This window comes from Aythya marila, assembly GCF_965140915.1.
Source record: "Aythya marila genome assembly, chromosome: 1".
Lineage (NCBI taxonomy): Eukaryota > Metazoa > Chordata > Aves > Anseriformes > Anatidae > Aythya > Aythya marila.
The window spans coordinates 169628721-169650792 of record NC_139042.1 but is presented as its reverse complement, the minus strand read 5'-3'; the positions used below and the strand labels follow the sequence as shown (position 1 = coordinate 169650792).

At 41.7% G+C, this 22072-nt stretch overlaps 1 protein-coding gene across 4 annotated transcripts; it reads right to left on the bottom strand.

The window, feature by feature from the left end:
- Positions 1–32: 32 nt before the first annotated feature.
- On the bottom strand, positions 33–22070 carry BEST3 (bestrophin 3). 4 transcript variants are annotated; one of them, XM_082784689.1, is made up of 10 exons: positions 21791–21928; positions 18274–18443; positions 16453–16547; positions 15662–15895; positions 10376–10530; positions 9545–9622; positions 8997–9149; positions 6099–6179; positions 4908–5059; positions 33–2726 (listed from the first exon to the last, which is right to left on the bottom strand). In XM_082784689.1, exons 2-10 carry the CDS (start codon positions 18423–18425, stop codon positions 1817–1819), a joined length of 2010 nt encoding a protein of 669 aa, XP_082640815.1. In that variant the 5' UTR covers positions 18426–18443; positions 21791–21928; the 3' UTR covers positions 33–1816. The 4 variants fall into 4 exon arrangements, with proteins under 4 accessions (XP_082640815.1, XP_082640818.1, XP_082640816.1 ...); XM_082784692.1 differs by lacking the exon at positions 18274–18443 and having other exon boundaries at positions 21791–22070; XM_082784690.1 differs by lacking the exon at positions 8997–9149.
- Between the last annotated feature and the right edge of the window lie 2 nt (positions 22071–22072).

Genomic DNA, 22072 nt, shown 5'->3' with positions numbered 1-22072 from the left:
TCAAACCTTTGCCAGAAATGTTTCTTGACAGTTCAGTACAGTCAAGACAACTGCGTTTCTCAAAATAACTTTATTCATGCAACAATTCTACATTGTTCACATTGCCAGTGAACGTGAATTGTAAATTGTTTGGGGTAGCTAAAATAGTCAATTTACCATGCTAAGGCAAATAGTTCACCAAAAGAAGTGCCTAAAAGAGCAAGTAATTCCAAAAGATAATTTAATACAAGTCAGAACCTGCAGATGTTTGCAAAAGTGAGATAGCAGATTAAATGAGAGGAAATTTTTCTGATAACTCAGCCCAGCAGTAGTTCTTTATTATTATATTTATATTATGGCTAACCTGGAGCTGGCCTGCTGTGTGTGAAATGTTATTTGCTTATTGCAGAATATACTGTGGGACTTCAGATCTGTCATTCCTACTTTAACATACATCTGCGTGTAATAGACACCTCTGTGGGACTTAACTGAAGCTTATCCACTCAGTGGTTACTGGATGGCTTCCTTTGGCCTCCACTGAAGAATGGACACTGTTGCTGGGCCAGGGAGTGCTGGCAGAGTGAGTGGGAGAAGCAGAAAAATCATTGCTCATGTCATGCTTAATGGCCTGGCAGAAAGCATGAGTGTGTGGCCTAGGTAGCAGCCAGGCCAAGAGGAAAATGATGGAAGCTGAGCAGAGCTGGACAATGAGAAGCTGGGAAGGCTTTTGCAGGCCTAGATGTGCTGAGATAAAACCCACTGATGTCTGGGTTGGGGAGGATAAGCACTCTGCTCCCACACCTTTAACCCTGGTGGAAGCTGTGTGAAGGAGATTGAGTAGGTGTGGTGGGACCAGACCCTCAGTGAGGATTTGTAGGAGAGTCATCTCTAATCTCTGGCTGAAATCATCTTTCAGAGGGAAACACAGTACCTCAAGCTCATGGTCTGTGAGGACAGAGTTATATAAAAAGTCAGATTTTCTCCACAGCTGCTGAAAATCCTTCCTATATATGCCAACTGAAAATCTCTACAAGAGTGGAGGAATGAGATCAGTTGCCTCTGCAGCTCCCTAAATCTTGAGAGAGTGCCACAGCCCCTGGGCAAGCTACATACATCCTCCTAGGAGCAGAAACCAAGGCTCAAAGCTCCAATGCCCAGCCACCAGAAGATTTACATCTTCTTCATCTTCTCTTTTTCTTAATTAAATTAAAATTTTAATCCTTTTGGATTAATCCTAGTGGCATAGCTTCAGCAGGAGCAGATCAGGCTCTTGCCCCCACAGGCCACAAGCAAGGAGCCTGATTTTTCAAGCATCCCTCCAGGCAGTGGGAGATACCAGACTGAATCCCTCCAAGTTGAGGAGGGAATTGAGCCTACAACTCCCCTTCTAGCTGCTTGACTAGAAACCAAAGCTGTTGGTGATCTTGCAAGGATGTTACAGGCTTAAATCTGAAAGAATGGCCATCAGATTAGATGGCAGTGTTCAGGGTGGATCCCTGAACAAAGCCACCTCTGCTCTTCTTTACCTTAGTGTTTCCTCTAGGTGAGCCTATACATCTCACTGCTGTGTGTGCTGCCTGGTTTGCATCCACTTCTGAGGCTCCCAGTTCTCTCCATAAGTGTTTTCCCCACAGGGTCACAGATTTGAAGCAAGTGACCAAATGGCTTAAAGCATGTCACCACAGTGCCTCCTGTTTAGGTGCCCAAATCCTCTGTTGGATCTTGCTCAGGACTTGTCTGAGCAGCATGCCTGCCTTTCTGCACTTTCCAACAAATCTGTGTGAGAACCATTTTCAAGAAAAGACAAGAAGTTCAACCAGAACCAGAAGAAGCACTGTCAAAGTTTTCTTTCACTTTTCTCATTAGAAAATTCTACTATGGCTGTTTCTTTAGTGTCCAGGTTACCCAATAAGTGCTGCATTTCAAATGTCTCTGGAGCAGCAGCAGCAGAAGTAACATTTTTTCCATCACTTAAGGTCCTTTGTTGTGAAGTTGTCCCAGGATCTGTCACAGGAGGTGGACCGTCAGCATTTGACATTGTACTGGGACTATGGAAGCTCGGTAAACTCCATCGCTGGAGGTTTCCCTCATGATCTGTTACAAAACCGGCTATGTTACTACTATGGGGCTCATGTTTGGACTCCCCTATCATGCTAGGAAGTGACTGATGCATGTCAGAGTCTGGGAGGTATGTAGTCATTTCTGGGGGGAAGAAAGGGAGGTCCAGAAGAGTCACGTCTGCCTCAGTTAGGCTCCTTTGGAGCTTCTCTTCTGGCATGCCTGTGGTGCTCTCTGTTAGCAGAGCTGGTTTCCCCAACACATCAGGTGCTTTCTCCTCAACTTCAGAGATGATGACCTCGGGAACCGGCTTGCTCGTCTCAGATGAGGTGTCACTGTCATTGTACTGCGTCTCATTCCTCGAGGTTTCAGTTATAGGTCCTAGGTCTCTGCTACTGTGAAGTCTGTTACTTCTTTCAACTCCTTCATGTTTCTTCTTGAAGCTTGAGGTAGAATGTCTCCCCCTTGTGTGCATTTCTTGCAGCCTTCTGATGTGCCCCTTTTCATCCGCTGGGAAAAACACCGAATTCTCACTCGTCTGCCGATTGTAGCGCCGGTGAGCAGGGGATGAAGGACTCTCATGGACGCTGAGAAACCTCTTGACTCTTCTCAGCACTGAATGTTGTCTTCGGTGTTTCTCCTCTTCCCAGGGCCACTCTTCCCCATAGAGGAATTCGGTATCAGCCAGCCTGCCAAATAAACCAGGTGGTAGGTGTTATTTACACGGAGGAAGTGTTGCAGTCTGCATGCACTGCAACACTTCTGCATATATCCCACTGTCTTGGCAGGAAGAAAGCAACGAGGGAGGAGTTAGGAACCAAATCCCTCATGTGTCCCTCAGGAAGGGCATGGAAAGGAAAATTTGGGTCAGGAGCCAGGGCAGCCCAGCGAGGCTGCTCCACTCAATACTTGGCAGCAGCTCCCTGCAACACCTCCACATGGTTGGTTTGCTTTTGGGATTAGGGTAAGGGAGTATAGAAACCCTGCACAGTGCTGTAGGCCTTCAGGCAAATGAGAACTTCAGGTTAATGAGGATAACTTCTGGTTAATGAGTTCAACTATTGTTTCATCTGCCAGGCCATTCACTACACAGTAGAGACCTCGTCCATCCCAGAAGACAAGTCAAATTAGCCTGGTTATCTGTCCTAAGGGCAAGGATTGCAAAAGGACTCGGGCCAAACCCGAGGCAAGGAGCTCAGGAAGGAAACACTAACCCAGAAGGACAGAGGAAGTTTCTTTCTGCATTTGTGAAGATGTTAGTTTAGGGGACTGGAGAAGAACTTGGATTTGGGCTCAAGATTTATATATATTTGCTTTCGACTTAGATGACCCATCACACCTTGGTTTTGGAGTCTGCAAAAACTAACTAGCTCTTCTTTAGAGAGGTGAATGCAGAAATATTTCAGAGGGGAAAACTGTTAATAAGAAAAGCTGTTTGCATTTCATTGGGGCTAACACAAAACTATTCTTCATCTACTATCCCTCATTTTTGTGGAGTGCTTCTTATTAAAAAAAAATGTTCTCAGACTTAATAATGTTTCTTATATTCTTCATTATTTTTCTTGTGGTAATTACAGTAAAATAAATTATATTCTATGGATTTTTCTTCTTCTCTTTTGGCTATAAAATAGTTTTTCCAGAATGAAAGAACCTCTGAAAAGGCTGTGTGTGATAAAATGAACTGATATAAAGCTTTGTTCTTTGTATTACAAGGCAATCAAAAATGGAAAAATAAGAGGAATAAAAATGAGAAAACATCAATTTCCTTTCCAAGACCAAATGAAGCAAAACAAACTAAAGCAAAACAAACCCACTTTTTTGCTTTGTTTTGTTTTGTTTTGATGAGGGATGGAAATTTTTGAAAAAGTTGAAAACTTTTTGAGATATATTTTTAGGCTACAAAAAAAGACCGAAGTTTTAAAAAAGATTTTCAGATAGAAATGTCTACTTGTCCTGGTATTTGCTTAGGCAGGATGGTATTTACACCTACTGCCTTGTTTTATATTAGAGCATGTCACAAGTGTTTAAACTTAACACCTTCTAAGCTGACTGGCCTATCACTACTGTGTAATATAGATCCTGACAACACCTGGCAGTCCTATAGACTCCCAACACTTCTTTATAACAATGGTTATTCTGTTGGTCTTGGCAAATATCTCCTCTTCTTTATCCCTTCATAAAATCTGACCATCCCAGCTTATTTGCCTAGATTATTAGTCAATGAAAAGCCGTATAACATTTAAGATGACTTCTTGTTTACCTTCACAAAAATTTGGACTAATTTCATCCAGCAAGGTAAAAGGCGTCATCTGCTAATTGCACAGGCAAAGGAATAGCTATTTGGGGTGTATGATTAAGCTGTAGTAAATAAAAAATTATTAATATAGCTTTTCACTGTCTTCAGGTGCTGTCCTGTACTCAGAGACTATCAGCAAGCCCCCTCAAATGTAATCTGTTCATTAATTAGACAACGTGTGCCATGGATGCACAATTTGTATGAGCATGTGGATTGCTGAGGACATCATCCTGTCAACACCAGCCTGCCCACCCCCTCCCAGTAACATAATTTCCCATCGCAGTCTTCCTCATTCACAATATCATCACATCCTTAAGTCCCATGCCTCTTTATCACATTCCCACAAAGGAAATGGTCTTAATCAGGTGTTACAACCTGGAACTCCCAAGACAGCTGCTCCAAATGAGCGTCAGCATGGAGGACCAGCCTTTGGGGACTGATGAAGGTCCCCAAAGTGTGCAAGCCACTGGTGCCAGCCCGCAGCCCTGCGCAGAGTGTCCGTCAGCCAACAGAGGTACTGGGCTGCCCTGGTGGTAACATTTCTTACGGCATTAAGGACTTCAGTGCCACTCACCCCATTTCAATAGTTGATCCAAGGAATGATGGAATGCAGTAATCAGCAGCTGCTTTTGTGTAGGGCGGCCGGGCAGAAGAGTCATTCCAGTAAATATCTTTCTCCATCCTTGGTAAGTTCATGTGCATCTCATCCACCGCCAGAAGCGAGACCTTAGATATTTTTTTTGTATAAATTATGTCACGTTCAATATATGACAGTATACAAAATAATCTGTTTTGAACTCACGGACTCAATATTTCTTTCAAAACCCTTTAAAGTGAGCCATCTATGGTGCCCTGGGCATTGTGAAGAGACTCAGTGTTATTAAAATACATCCCAAATACCCTCCTACACCCACAAAATTCTACATTTTATTGTAAATTGAGTCTTCTGTGCTGTGAAGATATTTCTTTGCGATAGAAGTCCTTTCCTTACAAACCATGTGGTTAAATGGGTTTGGAGTCCTACACGTGCTATGGGCAGTCTGTGCAGGGCGTTAACCATGCTCCTTAAAATGTTCCACAAGTTGAGGAGCTTTTTGATAGGCCTTGTCCACATTTTAACACCTGTACAATCAAGAGTGTGACTGTCCTGATTTAGGGCCTTGTGATATATTTCATGAAAAGGGCTCTCTGTCACCCTTGCACACGAAGCCTGAGGTAGTGTTAAGCCAGAGACCATCTCTGGCAGGTGTGAAGGCCTTTCCCACTTGCTTGATTTGCTTCATATTCAGGTTTGCTTTTCCTGCCCTTGCTGCCCCTAAATACAGTCTCTGCAGTACCTAGCACTGATATTATATATAAATACATATATATATTTATTTTTAAGGAAGATTAATATATATTATTATAATAATTAGACATTCAGATTAGCAGAACATGTTTTTGTCTAGACGGGAATAAATGGCTTTTGTATTTTGCAGGATTAAATGACATTATTTGCTTTTCCTGGTGTAAAGTGAGCTTAAAGCTGGAGGTAGTCTGTCCGTGTGTTTAGTCAGACAGCAAGCAATGCCAAATGCCAAAATTGGGGTGCACTAGATTATGAAAATAAAACCTGGGGATTATAGCTATAGGTACACCTTCAGGGAAAGAGTTTGTTTTGATGACGCTTGTTGCCCTTAATTTGTACCTCGATGTAAGAAATGGGATTAAATGTGATGATGATCTATAATACGGTAAAGCTGGAAGTAGAAATAACAACAGCAACCTGCAAGTTTCGATCGATGCACCAATTAGTTTCAAAATCATCATCATCTTCTCCAAATGGATTAATAAGTTGTTCTGCGACCTGAAAGGGAAAGGAGACAGTGTGAATAGAGGTTGGCAGGCAATGTCAGGACTGCGGCTTCAGAGAAAATTTGATCTGATTTTTCTCTCCCTCCCTGCCTGTCACTTGCAATCATAACACGGGCTCCAGTGTGATGTTTTTGCCAGTCGAGAGAAGGAACAGCTTGCTTTCCCCATGGATGCAGCCCCTGGTGTCTCGTTCGTGCTGTCAGTCATCATTGTCGGCACTGGCCTACAGGATTGGAGAAATGTCCGGGGCACTGTGATTGTCATATAAGATATTCCTTACCTTCCCTCACTGCTGTCTTGGGCTGATTTAAATTAATGATTTAGCTGCTGAAGGCTCTGTTATTGCATTATGGTCTACAATACTTCACCAGCCCATTCAGTTAATATTTCCCAGCAATGCAGCTGAAGTCTTCTGGAAGGCATACAGCTGCCTTTTGAGCCCAGGCCTGGATGCCAGCCCCTAGCCGCTCCCTATTTTCCTAAGATAATGCTAACTGCATCCCTCTGAGTGTTTTTGAGGAAAAGGAGGCCACAAAAATCCTCAAATATAATGAAAGCCGTGTGTCACGCTAGCCAAAGCCAAGATCCTGGAGATGGCCAGGGAGCAGTGGTGAGGTCCCAGCTTCAACACAGCATTGAGCAAAGAGACTGCAGGGTTAAACAGCCTCCCTTGTGCAACTTGCTATGGGCTGCTGTGATCTAAATGACTTATAATAGCAAGGCAGTCACTCTGTGGTTATTTATTCACATGTGCCTCATGATTAAAGACCTCTCAGCTGCAACATTAGCTAATCACTTGCTGACTCTCCTAGGCCAGCAGTGGAAGGTGAAGAATGAGGTGCTGAGAAGACCAACATTATGAAAACCTCACTGAAGGCAGGAGGAATGAAAAGCAGACAGGGAACACGTCTGCTCATACCTGCTGGTGTGCCCTGGGGCACTGGATTTCAGGTACAGCCATGTAGCTGCTGGAATCGGAGTGTGCCAGAGCACAAATGGTGCTGTGGCTCTCCAGGGAAGACAGTTGGTGTGAACTCAGGAATCACTGCCCCAAAACCCACTGCAAAACCTATCACATGAGCTAAAAAACCACAGTGAGCATGACAGAGGGAACAGCAGCAATGGCCTTTCCCTGGCCACTGGCCTTTGTTGTCTGGAAAGGAATGTAATGCTAGACAGATAGGGCCTGTATTTGGACGGCCTGTCTATTACAGTAACGAAAATGGGGATTTAGCAATGTCTCACGTGACGGGAAACTTTGTCCCTGTATTGCAGGTATAACAGATCAGGCCTGAAGCCAAGCAATGAGCTCAGTTTCGCCATCATTTCTGAGGAACTGCCAAGTTACTGGAAGTCAATAGTGCTGAGCCCTTTACACAATCTGGCAGCTGAAGCCCAACGCACTCAGCAGGAAATGGGCTTTAACCTTCAGAACAGAAATATCCCGACTCTGTGGCTCTGCAGGTCTGAGGGAGCATTGCCGATTTTAAATCTGCTTTTTAAAAGCTGCTTCTCCTCCCTTTCATTGTCTTATGCAGAAAATTTCTCAGTTATTATGGCATCCCACACTGGCTGTTGCCTGGAGTTGGCTGGGAGCCTCCAGCCTAACTGGAAAAGATGCTACTGACAGCCTTGGGTGTTGATGGAGGGGAAGGCATTGGGCAGGGGAGGCAGGAAGAACAGCATCCAGTTTTGTTACTCACTAGTAAACCCCTGAAAGGCAGTGCCTAGAGATAAAGCCTCTCATCTGCAACTTCAAAGAAAGTCTGTGATGAATACACTTTAAAAAGATAGGAATTTAAGGTCTGCAGGCATCTACCCTGCTATTAAATGTCTGCAATCCTTGCAAAACCCTTGCAACACACCAGCTTGGTATGCTGCCTTCTTTTGCCCTGCCATTGTGAGGTGGCTGTGGGATGAGGGCTCTCAAAATGGAGGTTGTAATGGGAAGAGGGCTCTAAATGGCCAGTGTTATTCCATTTATTTCCTAAAAAAAAAGTGAGCTCAAAGTTTCCAGCTATGATTATTAATCCCAAAAGGAAACCTAATGTACAAATTTGCTTTTCATTCAAACCTTTTTTTTTTTTTTTTTTTTTTTTTTGTTAGTCCACCTTGATACTCACTGCAGAGGAGTATCAACCAGTGTGAGGTGTGTGCCTTAATTACTCATCTATCAGATCGATGACGAGATGTTAACTGATGAGGCATCAATGGGACGATGGGTAGCATCCAAGTCCTTCCATAACTCTTTTTTAATGAATGTTTTTATGCAGTGGGATTGTAGCCAATATTAGCTGCCATGTTTGATAGCCATCTGAAACTGGAGACCTTTAATTGCCTGCATCTGATTAGTTAACAGTAGACACTAAAGGTAGGCTTTGATCCTAAGAAGCAAGTATGATTTAGTCCCGTTCAGCTCATGCCAGGTCTGCAACAACAGTATTTCCCCACTGCACAGCAGAGGGGGAGAAAACTTTTTTTTTTTTCTTTATTTTATAGTCCAAGTCCTGGGACTGGATTTTGCTGGATTAATGGGGAGCTGTCACTGCTCTATTAATAAAATGGGCTCTTTCAGGTTCCCAACAATTTCTTACAGTAAGATCTGTTGAGTGGAATTAATAATGTATTGGATGACTTTTTCTTTATGACCACAGGACACTCTGGGCTGAATCCTGCTTTGGTATAACTCCATTAATCCTTGGTGATTTTATAGTGTGCCGTGAATCTGACACCTTGACTTTGGCTCTGACACCTTCACCAGCTCACCCAGGGAGGGTTCCCCCATCACCTTCCCAGAAAACTAGTTTACCTTGAGCCATCCTGCGTAGAAGAAGAACTGTAACAGTGTGAAGATTGGAATGTAAAGATCTAAGTCATGTCCCTGATACCCTTGGTCAGTATCCAAAAATTGGCGCCCTATCAGGCAGGCAAAGAAGAAAGTATAGACTGCAAGAGTAACAACCTGCAAAGAACAAAACTTAATTGGAAACATGTCATAATACAGTCTTATGCATAAGGCATCACATATCCAAAGGCCTCTGACTGCCTTTTGTAATACTATTTACAAATCTGTAGAAAATGTTACAAATAAAGAGGCCACATGAGTAATTATGGCTAGGAAGTAGACCCAGGAAACAAAAATTTTAGTGCTTCCCCGCTCTCCAAATTATGCAAGGACTTCAAAACATCTCTACATTAAACACAACTTAAATATTTAGCCAGGCGTCCATAATCCAGTGGGACTCAGGGAGTGCCCAACAGCCTGGAGCTGCCAGTCAAGTCTATGGACATTTGGCACAAATCTCCCCTTTTATGGAAACTGTGTTTCAAATTTTGTGAAAGACAACATCTCAGTACCTGGGTATAGACCAGTGGAATTCCAACCCAGTCATAGCCAAACAAAAGGCTACACCAAGACCGGTACTTATTCATCTCCTGAATGGGAAGAGAAAAAAAAAAAAACAAAAAAAAACAAACAAAAAAAAAACAACAACAAAAAAAAAAACAGGAAAAAATAGAAACAAACCCCAATGAACTTAAATGGCATCAATTCTGAATGATAAACATTTTGTTACAGTTCATTTTCATACATGCAAAAGGACAGGGAGACAAGAAAGTGTAGTATAAATTGATTAAATTATTATATCCAGCAACCCATTGCCATGCTTGAATATTCACTTAATTTATGGAGTTTAAATGGTTTAAGTATGATATCTATTTCTTCACAAATTGTATTTTGTTTATATTTATCTACAATTTAGTTATATATGAAAGAGAATGTGTTCTATCATATAAAGGATGTTTGGCCACGTAATAAAATATTCAGGGAGATTATTTTTCCTGAAACTGATATTAACATTTTCAAAATGCCAAATAATTCTTAGATATTTTTTTTTCCTCCAGCAATGGACCAAGTATAAATTTACAGTGAGGCTAGAAGAAATCTTTACTCATCAAATTGTTGTTTCAGGTAATAAATACCTCCTTAGTCATATAAATACAATCCCAGTGCACTGCTGCTGTGTGTGCCTGAGTGTACAGTGGTGCACAGAGAAAAGTGGTACAGACTTTGAGTAAGATCATTTAGATGACTGGAGAGTCATGTGCACTAAATCAAGTTGTGTAAGTGAAAAGCTACTGCATAGCAATTTAATACTAGTTTTCTGTAGATTTACTTTTTCTACTTACATTCATTAGTGTCTGCAGATCCACACTGTCTCGAATTCTACCCTCTTTCCGTGCCTTCGATGCCAAATTTCCAAACCAGACAAAGGGAACCCAGTATTTTAGGTGGGGAGACTTGAGGTCATCAAATATTTTTCTTTCATATCTTGTCATAAAACCTGTATACAAACAACAGCAGCAACAACAAAAAAAAGAGTTGATTTATTCTGTGCAGACAGTGCAATTTATGTAATGTATTTTGAATATGATTATGTTCATATGATATTTCCATAGAACTATGCAAAACACTAATTATAATTCTAAATAGTAGTCTCCTTTAAAAAAAATATTCCAGCATGACTCTTGCTTAAAAGCAACTTCTTTCTGCACTAAGTATCTGAAAAATAATCCACCTTGATCAATATATGCAGCAATTTGCTATAGCTCTGTTTTTCTATGCGACTGCTGACATACTATAGATGCAGATAATACTAAGGATTGTACAGATCGCTCTCTAGTTTCATATCCTACTTTTAGAAAAATAAGGAACTGGATAACATCAGTCAATAAACTATCACTTTTCAGCAGTGATGGCTTTTAGCAAGATGTCATTATACATTGCAAGGCAGCCCGGCGACCTTCTGATCCTGATAATTTTTTGGTAAATCTGCAATGAAGTGAGCAAGCCAGGGAGGACGCAGGCATGTGCATGAAACATAGCATAGCAGAGAGCGTGCCTTCTGCCAGCGAAATGCTTCTCTGCCAGCCTGTGTTTCATCTTTGGGGTTATGCAGGTGAGTGAGGAGAAGGAAGAGGAGCCATGCAGAGAAATCCTGCTGCTCGTGGTTCACTGGGCCATGCTCTGGGGCTGCAGCCTGAAGGCGTGCTGCACTCTGCCTGGCAGCCTGCCTGGCCCTGGCGCTGGGAAGGCATTATGTTTCCTGCAGGGATAGCCTGGCCTTGTGAAGTCCTGCTTCCCTCCATGGTGAGAAACTCCAAGGGCAGCCAGGGCTGTGTTTGACAAAATCTGTGCTGCCTGGGACTGGCATGGGGGCAGCTGGCTTTTTTGAGCAACACCTCAACCCCCTTGGGCTTTGTGGGTAGGAAAGTTCAGCTCTGCTCTGCTGTCCTCCTTCCACCTGTGGCTTTGAGAAAAACAACCTCAGAAATCTAATGACAGGGAACCTCACATTTTCTTTTTAATGAATCTTAAATTTTCTAGTATAAGAGCAATCTTTAGGTTTGAGGATCTCAGTTTTTGCTCAGGTGGGTATAAGGCTTCTTTTGCTGTGTTGATATTAGAATTGAAACAGGACAAAGATAGTAACAAAGCAGCTCCAAAATAAGTGGCTCATCCATTAACTACAAGTTTAATAACAGATGGAGTGCTGTAAATTCAATTTTGGGGAACTGAGAATGGAAGTGATTTTCTTCTAGTCCTTTAGCTAGTAGCTAAGAGTTGATCTTCTCTTACTAACTATGGTGATGATACATGAAGGTGTGAAAAAGAAATATGTACAAACTTCCACAACTTTTTTTTTTTTTTTTTTTTTTTTTTTAATGTGAATAAGCTAAGAGCAAAATTTTGTTAACCAAGGTGACCTCTGTAAACACTCTGTTATTGACACTAATGCCACTGCTGTACAGTTGCAATAGTACAGCACAGGAGGTGCGAACACTGCACGTACTTGGAAGGAGCACAAGGATGGTACACATTGCTGTTGGTCTAGAAGAAAAGCAGGTCAGCAGCAAGATATAGTATTCTTGCAGAATCCTGGAATTTAAGATCAGAGTAATACACAAGTTTTAAAAGGTGCCTGTGTGGTTTGCAACCAGCTCTCATAATAAGTTGCACAGAAATAATTGGGAAACTGATTATTGACCTGCTAGCCACAAATCCTCCTGACTCCTGAAAGTCAGTCTTTAAGGCTGCTTTTGATTTTTGGCTAGACATATTTCTTATTATAGGGCAGGAAAAGGTGTTTCTCTCATGCTGAAACAGAAGGAATATAAAAACAAATGATAGTCTGGAGTATGCAATTCCCTGGAGAGGTTCTGGGAAGTCATTATCGAGAAGGGCAGAGCCTGAGGGGTTCATGAAGAAAAGCAAAGCTCCAAGAATCAGTGGAGCTCTGCACTTAAACTGGGTACCTTTTTGTTGAGAAAAAAATAAACATCACTGTTCTTTTCAAAGTAACATTCAAGTTGACATTATTTCTAATATTAAGGCATTCATGTTTATATTAATTAAATATTGTCTTTGATGGACATTAATAATACCTAGAATACTTATCACAGAAAAATATTTCCTGCTGGTAAATGTTACAGCAACACAAGCAATACACGGTACAGAATTACTTGATGTAATTGCAGGGGTAAGAAAGCACCTTATATACCATGAATTACAGGAGAGGATATTAAACCTCTATTATTAAACTTAAACAGCTTCTAAATATGTTCATCTTATTTTTATTTAAGAGAATTTAAAGAATTAACTGACAAACTCTCTGAACAAGAACATTGGAACTGGAAGACTGGAGCAGTTCCAGAAAATTGAAAATATTTGGCAAATACTCTGCCAAGATCTTGGAACGGGTGATCTAAGGAATGATAGGGCACTGAATACTTGTAAAAATGTGAAAAGCTTGACACGGGATACAATCAATAAAGAATGAAAAGACAATAGTGTGAAGAGTATTAGCCAAAGTGATCTTATAGAAAAAGTATTAACGAGAACACAAGTCTGGCTGGAAAAAGTCAGTAGTGCTCTCCCTGAAATGATTCACAGGGTATTCAGGGCTCCCATCAAAATGGGATGGATTGAGGCAAGACTGGTTCAGGGTGCCCATGTCAAATACTGTAATGGCTAGAGGTTAGAAGAAGGAACTGGTCGGTGGGCATCTCCCACATCTCCACAGTGTGCTAACAACAATCAAATATATATGTTTCTCTATTCTCATCTGAGAAAGGATTAGTTAGGTACTTCATCCCAATGGTGGGTCTGGGACTGTGCACTTCAGTCAACAGTAGGTAGCCATGTCACTGGGTTCAAACCTCACGTTTCTCTTCAGCACCTCCTGTTTGGTTTGGGTGGCTTGCTGCCTACCAGTTGACTCATGTTTTTCAAGATTCACGTTCTTGAGCATCCACCTTTCCTCTCACAACTTGCAACAAACAGGATTTGAAAGTTAAGGACTGCCAGGCATTTGATCCTTATGGTGTACGTGCTGCAGTACTCAGCATCATGATGTCATGAGTCTGTGTGAAATGCCTGCCTACAGTTCCATAAAGAATGGTAAAAATGAAATGAAAAGCTTAGAAAATAGTTATGAGGAAGATCCAGAGCTGAAAACCATACCTTGCAGGAAGAGACTAAGGAAGATGAAGCTCATATTTTTTTTCAAGCCTCTATGCCCTCTGCTAATAGGTAGTTATTGAGAGAAAATGGTATTTTCACCTAACTAAAAAAAGAAAGAACAACCAAAACCATTTAAAAATCCAGTGAACAGAAAATGACTGTATGCAAGTTCAGGCTCTGAATGAAATTCCACTTTTCAACAGTGAGTTCAGTGTTGTGAATGCCAGCTCTGCGGTGTATTCTCCATTGTAGTCAGCTGAATTTTAAATCAGGGCTGCTTAGATTCCTAGAAGGTATTACAGTTCAGTCAGAAATTGCAGCTTGATAAAGGAGGCTGTGAGTAAGCTTTTCTGCCGTGTGTTGTGGATGAGTCAGACTAGATTATCATTGTCCTGCTCTCAGATTTAAAATCTACGAATTTAAGCAGTTCATTTATTGAAAAGGGAGATGTGTAGCAGTAGTTACACTATGGCAGTTCTCAGTTTGAGAGCAAAATGCAAAATCGGCACAAGTTGTTTCAGTGATGCCTGCTCTGTAAGTATCAGATTCTGCCACTCACGTTCATATTAAATGTTGCCCTCCCATGCAGCCTGTTATATAATGCCTCAGGGAATTAGGGAGGGGATAATTGCAGAGTGCTGTCTTAATCACTGGATGCTCGTAGTAGCAAAATATACCCTCAAGTGCTCAATACTGCATCAACAAAAATTCTGTGGCACAATGTGCATAAGGACCTACACAATCTGTACTGAAACCCACGGAGCTGCCTGCCAATTCTTAGTTGTGTAGTGTATAGTAGAATGTTTTCCACTGTGCAGGAAAAAAAAAATAAATCTTGTTTTCCAGTCTACAATTTTTGTACAATGCTGCGACATTTTGTCTCTTTCGGAACAGATTGTCTTTAGCAATAGGGAGGCAGAGCTGGATTAGCCTGCTGGAAATGTGGTAATTTTCCAGTACATGCTAGAAGCAGATTGCTTGGAGAGAGCAACAGAAGCTTCCTTGACCTCTCACAGGCTCAGGTAAACAATATTTTTGAAAAGCACATGGAAGAGAACTACAAAATTCAACTAAATTTTGGAAAAAGAGTGACAACGCAAATGATTTTTTTTTTTTTTTGTAAGATCAGTGCATTCTGCATGGATTTTTTTTCAACATCAAAAGCTTCTTACACATATTTGAATGTGTATATGTATATACACACTGCATATTTTAACTTGCTACAACTTTGCTTACTAATCCATGCCAAAGGAATAATTTTAAGAAATGTAAAATGTTCAGTAAAAACATATCTCCTATTTGGAAGAAATCACCTAATCTCTATGCTGAGAGAATAAAGACATGTTTAATACTTATTATATCTATCCTTGAAAAACTAAGTTTAAGGCAAGGTTGTAAATTCAAAGAAAAAAGTCCCAGAGTTTGGGATATTCAGAGTATATCCCAACCAAACTGTGACCTATTCAAGCTACTCAGAGATAATTGAGATGAAACTGTATTTGTGATGTGTCTGTGGAAACCAGCCCCTGGTGCACTAGACCCTAGACATTGAGACAATGATGGATAAAAAGTTAGCACTCCTAATGCGTTATATGACATTGCAACTACACCAGTTTTCACGCCTTGGAAAACCTTGTACCTGCTCCATGTGCTTTTTTGTTGGGGACAGACCTATTGCCTCCACAATATCTGCAAAAAGATCCATGTGAGAGTCTCCAACTCGTTCTGCTTTCTGTAGGGCCACTAGATGAAGTCTTGAAGAACACTAAAGGTGGCCATCTAAAGGCACTTCAATTAAGGCAGTGGCAAAAAAGTGGCACATTGACAAGGGTTAGTGTGACAGACACATGGGGCCAAAGAAGAAAGGAAACATGAAGGTGGTTCCTTCCTTCCCTGTGCTCCTACACATGAGGGAAAGAAAAAGAAATTCTGGGAGAAGGATGCAGCAGTACCTGCACCCACCACGTGGTCCATGGTGGGAAACCTTTTGTAGACGGCTGTGCTCACAGAGCGAAAGATCAGCAGAGAAGTTAAATTCACGTAGCGCATTAGAGTCCTCCTGAGCAAGCGGCCGTATTCATCTCTTCCCTGGACACAGCTGGAGATCAAGAACATCAGTCGGTCTGGCCATGGCAAATTCACAAACTGGTTCCACCACCGGTTCACCACCAATGTGACATAGAAACCTGTGGGTTGGAAGAAAAAAAAAGTCCAGTCCCTATCAGGGCTTCTGCTTAGCTTACCTTGATTTACATTGTAGGGCATTATTCATATCACTAAGCTACTACATTCCCCAGAATACATGTAAATGTGGTAAGTCATGTCAAAATCAGTATGTAATCAATACTTATTTAATAGACACTGCAACTTAATGACCTGTTACATCTGAGTATCTCATACAATGTTAAAACAAACTTCCAAATTTCCTTTTCTGCAGTAGACTTTGAGTGAATTTAGTGCTTTGCAAAGTCAGGCACAATGTACCAGTGTTAGTGGGCACTATATATATTTATATATATGTTAAAATGCTCTTTCGTTGCAATATTAAGAACTTGAGCATAAATGTTGATGTGACAAAAGCAACATGACTTTAAGGAAATCTGCTGGAAGCCGATGACTTTACTGTGAGCCTCTAATCTCCCGTATGCCCCTCAGCTCTGCAATGCTTCCTTGCACATACACTTACAAGATACTTGGACAGAGACGGTGTTGGAGAATAATTTCACGTGTAACCAGTACTTACCAAGCACGAAAGTTACTGGGATTTGTTCTGCATATTTGTCACAGTAAATTGATAATTTTTCAAAGAACCGTTTTTGGCTTCCTGTAAGAAAAAATCTGCAGCAAAAATAAAATGTATATGTCCTTTTGCAATATTCTGGCACTACAAAGTGCAAATACATGCAAATGATCATATAGTTGTATTTAGGAGCAAGTTTGGCTAACGTCTTGAAGAAGATTCTTAAAATGCTGAACACTTGTACCATGTCATAAAGAAGCTAGAGAAGACTATAATTCTCATGTCCTTGCTGTTTCCTCATGACTAATTCGACTGGCACTGCTAATTAGAGTCAATACACCTTTAGAATTAGCATGCTATCTCACCCAGACCAGTGATGATAATAAGAGGTAAGTGAGCAAGCAGAGCTTGCTCTCATTTTCCAGAGGCCTACTTAACGAAAATGCTAAGGTCTGTCTGAGGTGCAAAAAGTTGCTGATTTCTACTCACTGTTATTTGAAAATGCCACATGGTTGCAGCAGTTTTTGCTCTTACTCCTACAAAATTTTGCTTATCCACAAACTGAAAAACACAACTGTATCCGTCTTGCAGTGGGGAAAATATTCATCAGATGATAGAAAATTAGTGGAGCACAGCAACTTATTCCCATGGAGAAATATATCTAATGAAATACAGCAGGCTTAAATACAAGCAATTATTTTATTTGGCTCTATAGGTATTACAGTTATTCTTTGATTTCATATAAAAGGAACATGTGACAAAGATTTGGTGGATTTTGCTTACAATCATGTAGTAAAAAATGTGGTATATATTAAGTGCTTTCCATGTCATATTTATTACCGTCTTTAATTGCCTAACTTTTCAGTGAAACTAGATTAATTTAAATGAATGTCAGACTTCATTTTTTCTTACATATTAATACTGCAATTTTCTTTCTGAATGTACAGGTATAGACCACTGAACATCGTGTGAAGGTGGTCATTAATCACAAACAAACTGAAGCTATTTTTCCTTGTTACACATAAAAAGAAAACACCGGGGGCTAATTACAGATTGAGGCAAGATCTGAATCATGGTTTTGATACACTTGTGTAGTGCACTTCATCAATTAAAAGGCTCACTACATTAATTGGTGCGTTGCTTCTGTTTAATTCACACCTTGGTGGAAGCAGTAGCTCCCCTTCTGGCCTGGCCCTCCCAGGTGCTGTGTTGCACCCAGGTAATAACCACAGCGATTTTCCGGCTAGTCTTGCTTGTCCCTTTGCAAGCTTGGATCCTTAAAAATAAAGTTAGTCATGCCCTCCTACCTTTAAGGATAACTTCACCTTTCCTGAGAAAAGACTGTATAACCTGCCCCTCAAATTATTCACTTCAGTGTCATCAGTGAAATTACCTCTGAGCAACTGAAGACCAATTCTGCAAGCAAGAAATGCCTATACTCATCATTCAAAGCAGAGAGGCACACTCAGTGCCAGAACGATAAAGGCTATATATCACGGGATACTTATGGTATTATTAGTTAGCCTAACTAACTAATTTAGGCTAACTTATTTAGCCTAACTTCAGCAGCAGGGTTGCTCAACATTGGCAGAAGGCTGAGAGTGGAACCAGTTGAGTACGATAGACCATATTTTATTTACACTCTACATGCTTCCTCTGGATCTAAGAAATAAATGTGGAAATTAAAGGAGATTAGAAAAGGTTCAAGGAAAGGATGACAATTATGTGGCACCCCCCACCAAACCAGTCACTCATCAGCCTAATGCTACAAAATGTGAACCTTCAGTATAGCATTTAATGAGATGTGAATTGGAAAGAGTGTACCTGTATAACACACTTATTGCTGTGTAAAGAGTAGCAAAAACAATAAATTCTCTGTACAGCAATTTGTAGATGCTGCCTTTCCACTTTAGGAGCAATCTGTGAAATCCAAAGAAAGTGGCATTTGCTACTTTGCTGGAATAAGTGACTGTCATCGTCTTGGCAGGCTGTGCCTAGAAACAGTGGAAGAGAAGCAGGAAACCAATAACATTTTAGACAGCATATCCTAACCTGAACGCACACAGATATACACGCACAAATATACATATAACAGTATACATAAACATATGCTGTGTGTTTCTACATGTAAAAAGAGAGAAAAACATGAAGATCTCATGGTTACAAGCCCTGCTGAGCTGCAGGTAGATGGATGCAATGTTGCACAATGTTTGGTTGGCCCCAGCCACCACCCAAAAGCAGGAGCCAGCGCCAGATGTGGCTGCCCGCCTGGGTGGCAGTGGCAGTGTCAACGGGGACACATTACACCTCTGAAGCCTCTGCTTACTCCCAGTTTGCTCCAGTCTGGTGCAAGCAAAGAAAAGAAAGCAAATTTGCTTGAATTTTTCCCAAACTCTGTCAGAGCTCCAGCAGCAGAAGCAAAGCTGAATTCACCAATGTACCTTCCTCCCCAGCCGGTATTTTTAGCTGGCTTTGGTAATTACACTCATCGAGAAGCAAATGAGATCTGGAGACGGCCTCTTTCATTAACAGTTACGACAGCAGCTGAGATCGGCTGGGGAACCCTGTTATTTTTCTCCTTGGCAGCTAGACACACTCAGCACTACACTGGTGCTTCAGCACTGCATGGCCATGCAAAAAAAGCCACGGGGTTGCTCAGGTAGACAGCATGCAACACCACGCAATTAAAGCAGCACTAAAAGCATACTGGCAAATATTTTACACTGTTTTTCTTGCTTGCTTTTCTTGCTTGCTTACTCGGTGCAGGGATGCTACAGCAACTTTTCTGTGCTTGCAGAGAATTTAACTCCAAATAGAGATGAAAGCACTTTTGTACAGCATTCAAGAAAAGGAACAAACAAGACAAGCACAAAGCCTCAGGGTAGTTATTGTGTAAGACACTAGCCTAAATATTGTTCTTGTACGCATTTTCTTGGTGCCAGTGTAGGTCACTTACTCTCAGAAAGAAATATGAACCCACAGTTAATAGATGGCTTGATAGTGTTTTATGTAACTTGGCTACATCTCCTATGCAGAGCATAAAAACAAGCCATTAAAATTCAGCTGTAAAAGTGCCGCTTTTTCTTTTAGTCACCATGGGAATCAGCAGGGAAAAGACACCATAAGCCTCCTATTACTGACAGACTGTCTCTTCCCATGTGCCGAATGTCTGCTTGAGGTTTGCCAGCTTGAGCTCTGAGACTTTTGTTTTGGTATTTTTTATTTTTTATTTTTTTTTTATTTTTTTTTTTTTGAGATGCATGGTTTTTATTCCTTAGCATCCAAATCCAAATGATAGTTTTTCTGCATCTGAGACTGGACACATCCCTTTAAATGTTGTTGTTGTTGTCACTGAACTCCCAAAAGTTAAATTCAGGAGCCAAACTGACTGGCTGGCATGCAGCAGTGCAGCCCTGCCTGCTGGAAAGCCTGTGGTCAGGATGCAACATTAAGGAAATGGAGGCAGAGATCTCCATTCCCAGCAGAAATGGGGCTTTAAAGGCAAGGAGAGGTCAGTGGCTAGGCCATAGGGTAGGAATGGGGTAGAAAGATGTTGTCAGCAGCACACTGAGTCTCCTGGGATGGCTGTAGGAGGTTTTAACCTTGCCCATAATGCCAGGCAGTGTGTGTTCAAACAACACAGTGAAGACATGTCCACGAGGATCACCTGTCACCAGCTCCAGCACCCTGTTAGCTGCAGGGCTGTGTTTTTTCCCCCAGCTCCCTCCCCAGTTTCTGAGATCTGTGCATTTAGTGTGTTTCCCCTGGCTTTCCTCTACAGCATCAGTGCCTGCATGGTGCCAGAAATCGACACTAGCTCAGCAGGACAAAATGGGTTCACCCCCTCTAAGGACCTGCAGCAAATCCTGCCTGGAAATGCTAGTGGGTGGATTTTGGCTACAGCTGCAGAGCTGTAATGATAATAGGATTCCGGATTATGAATATTTCCCCTGACATTAAGCTGGGAGAGGGAAGTTTTCTCCATGAAGTGCAATTTGCCTGCTTAAGTTGAACAGCTACATTTCACTTAATCAGATTCCTGCCATCTCTCTTAGCACTTTGCTTGAAGTCCTTGGCTGTGAGTAGAAAATCTTCATGTGAACGTGGGAGGCACGGGCACCAGTGGCTTTTAATTTCTGCCTCAGAAATGGGGCAAATAAAAGTGAGACTCTCACAGCAATTTCAGGCTGTGGTGCCTTGGTTTTCTTTCCTTGCCTTGCCTGGGATGTTCTGTATTTTAGTTTCCTGCTAAGCAAATGTGTTATTGAATGTTGATCGTTGGGCTCATACAGGGGTTTCAGGGTGAAATGTAATGTCCCAAAATACACCTTAGGTCAGATTAGGTGACCTGAGATCACTTCAGACTACAGGAACTATGACAGAGAGCAATGTGTCTGTCTGGTTAGATCTTAGCAAGTATAGATTTAAGTCTGCACTTGTGTTTTTCCCCTGTGAACAGCTACCACCACTGGGGTACTGCACACACACATTTAGGCAGCAAATTTTTGCATAAATCCTGGTGCTGTGGCTGATTCCTGTGCGGTGGTCCCAAGCCTTTGGGGCATGGGCAGCGCTTGCCCGAGAGTCCTTCCAGCATTACTCATGGTCACAGGAAATTAAAAAGCTAAAGCTGAGGCTGACAGGAAGAGCGAAGGATCACGATGCCCCCAGCACATTCCTGCCTGTCTTGGCTGGGGCCACAGAAGGACAGGGCACTGGATCGGACACTGCAGGAACTGCTGCCATGCAAGACTGTCCTATTAATCGCCTTGCCCTGGGCTTCATTAGCAGATACGGGGCTAGGCTTTCTGCTGGTTTGGATTTGTGAGTTCCGACGACGTGACACAAGTTATACCCATTTTGTGCCTGCAGAAACTTTGGCTCACATCCGCGACATTGCTTTTCCTTTGGCTCAGTGTTTGCTCCCTCTCTGAAACTTTCTCCAGCCTGGACCGAAAAGTGAGGTATATATCACTCCACTTTTGCTAAGATCATCAGATGTCCTGAGACATAAATGCCTAAAAATAAAAGATCTTTTTCCCCGCTAATATTGAGCCCAGTTGTAAATAGGATTTTTGCCTGGCTGAGAATTTCAGGATGCATTAGAGTTCGGAGAGAAACCACAGTAAAAAATAACAGCAATCAGTGTTCCCTAACTGACCATTAAAGAGACATTACAGAACATATAAATAAATAGTGCCTCTGTGCAGACCTACCCTTTGTCATTGTGTTATCTGATTTATTTGTTTATGGTATATTAGAGAAAGCAAGCGAGAGAGAGAGAGAGATCAGCGTTAAGTCAGACACAAAAGTACATCGAGCACGCTCCATGCCCACTGACCTGCTATTTGGATCTGGCAATCCAAGCACGAAGGCAAATCCCGGACCCTTCCTCTTGCTCAGACGTCCCAAACAGGGCACCCCTTGGGGCTGGTGTAATCCTTGGGCTCTTCCCCTAACCTGAAGCAGGGGATCGCTTCCACCGAGCCCCGGGAGGAGAGGACTGACAAGCACAGGGGTTAAAATGTCTTTCCACTTCTGGAAGGCTGTTTTTGCCAAGTCCTCTGTCCTGTCAGTTACACAGGGAACAAACGCAAGTAGCAGCAGCAGCAGCAGCTGCTGA

Coding starts and splice junctions, on each gene's coding strand:
- BEST3 (XM_082784689.1), bottom strand. CDS start 18,425: ATGACAGTCACTTATTCCAGCAAAGTAGCAAATGCCACTTTCTTTGGA. Junction 16,548..18,273: donor GCAATAAGTGTGTTATACAG/GTACACTCTTTC, acceptor TTTTTGCTGCAG/ATTTTTTCTTACAGGAAGCC. Junction 10,531..15,661: donor GGACCACGTGGTGGGTGCAG/GTACTGCTGCAT, acceptor GTTTGTATACAG/GTTTTATGACAAGATATGAA.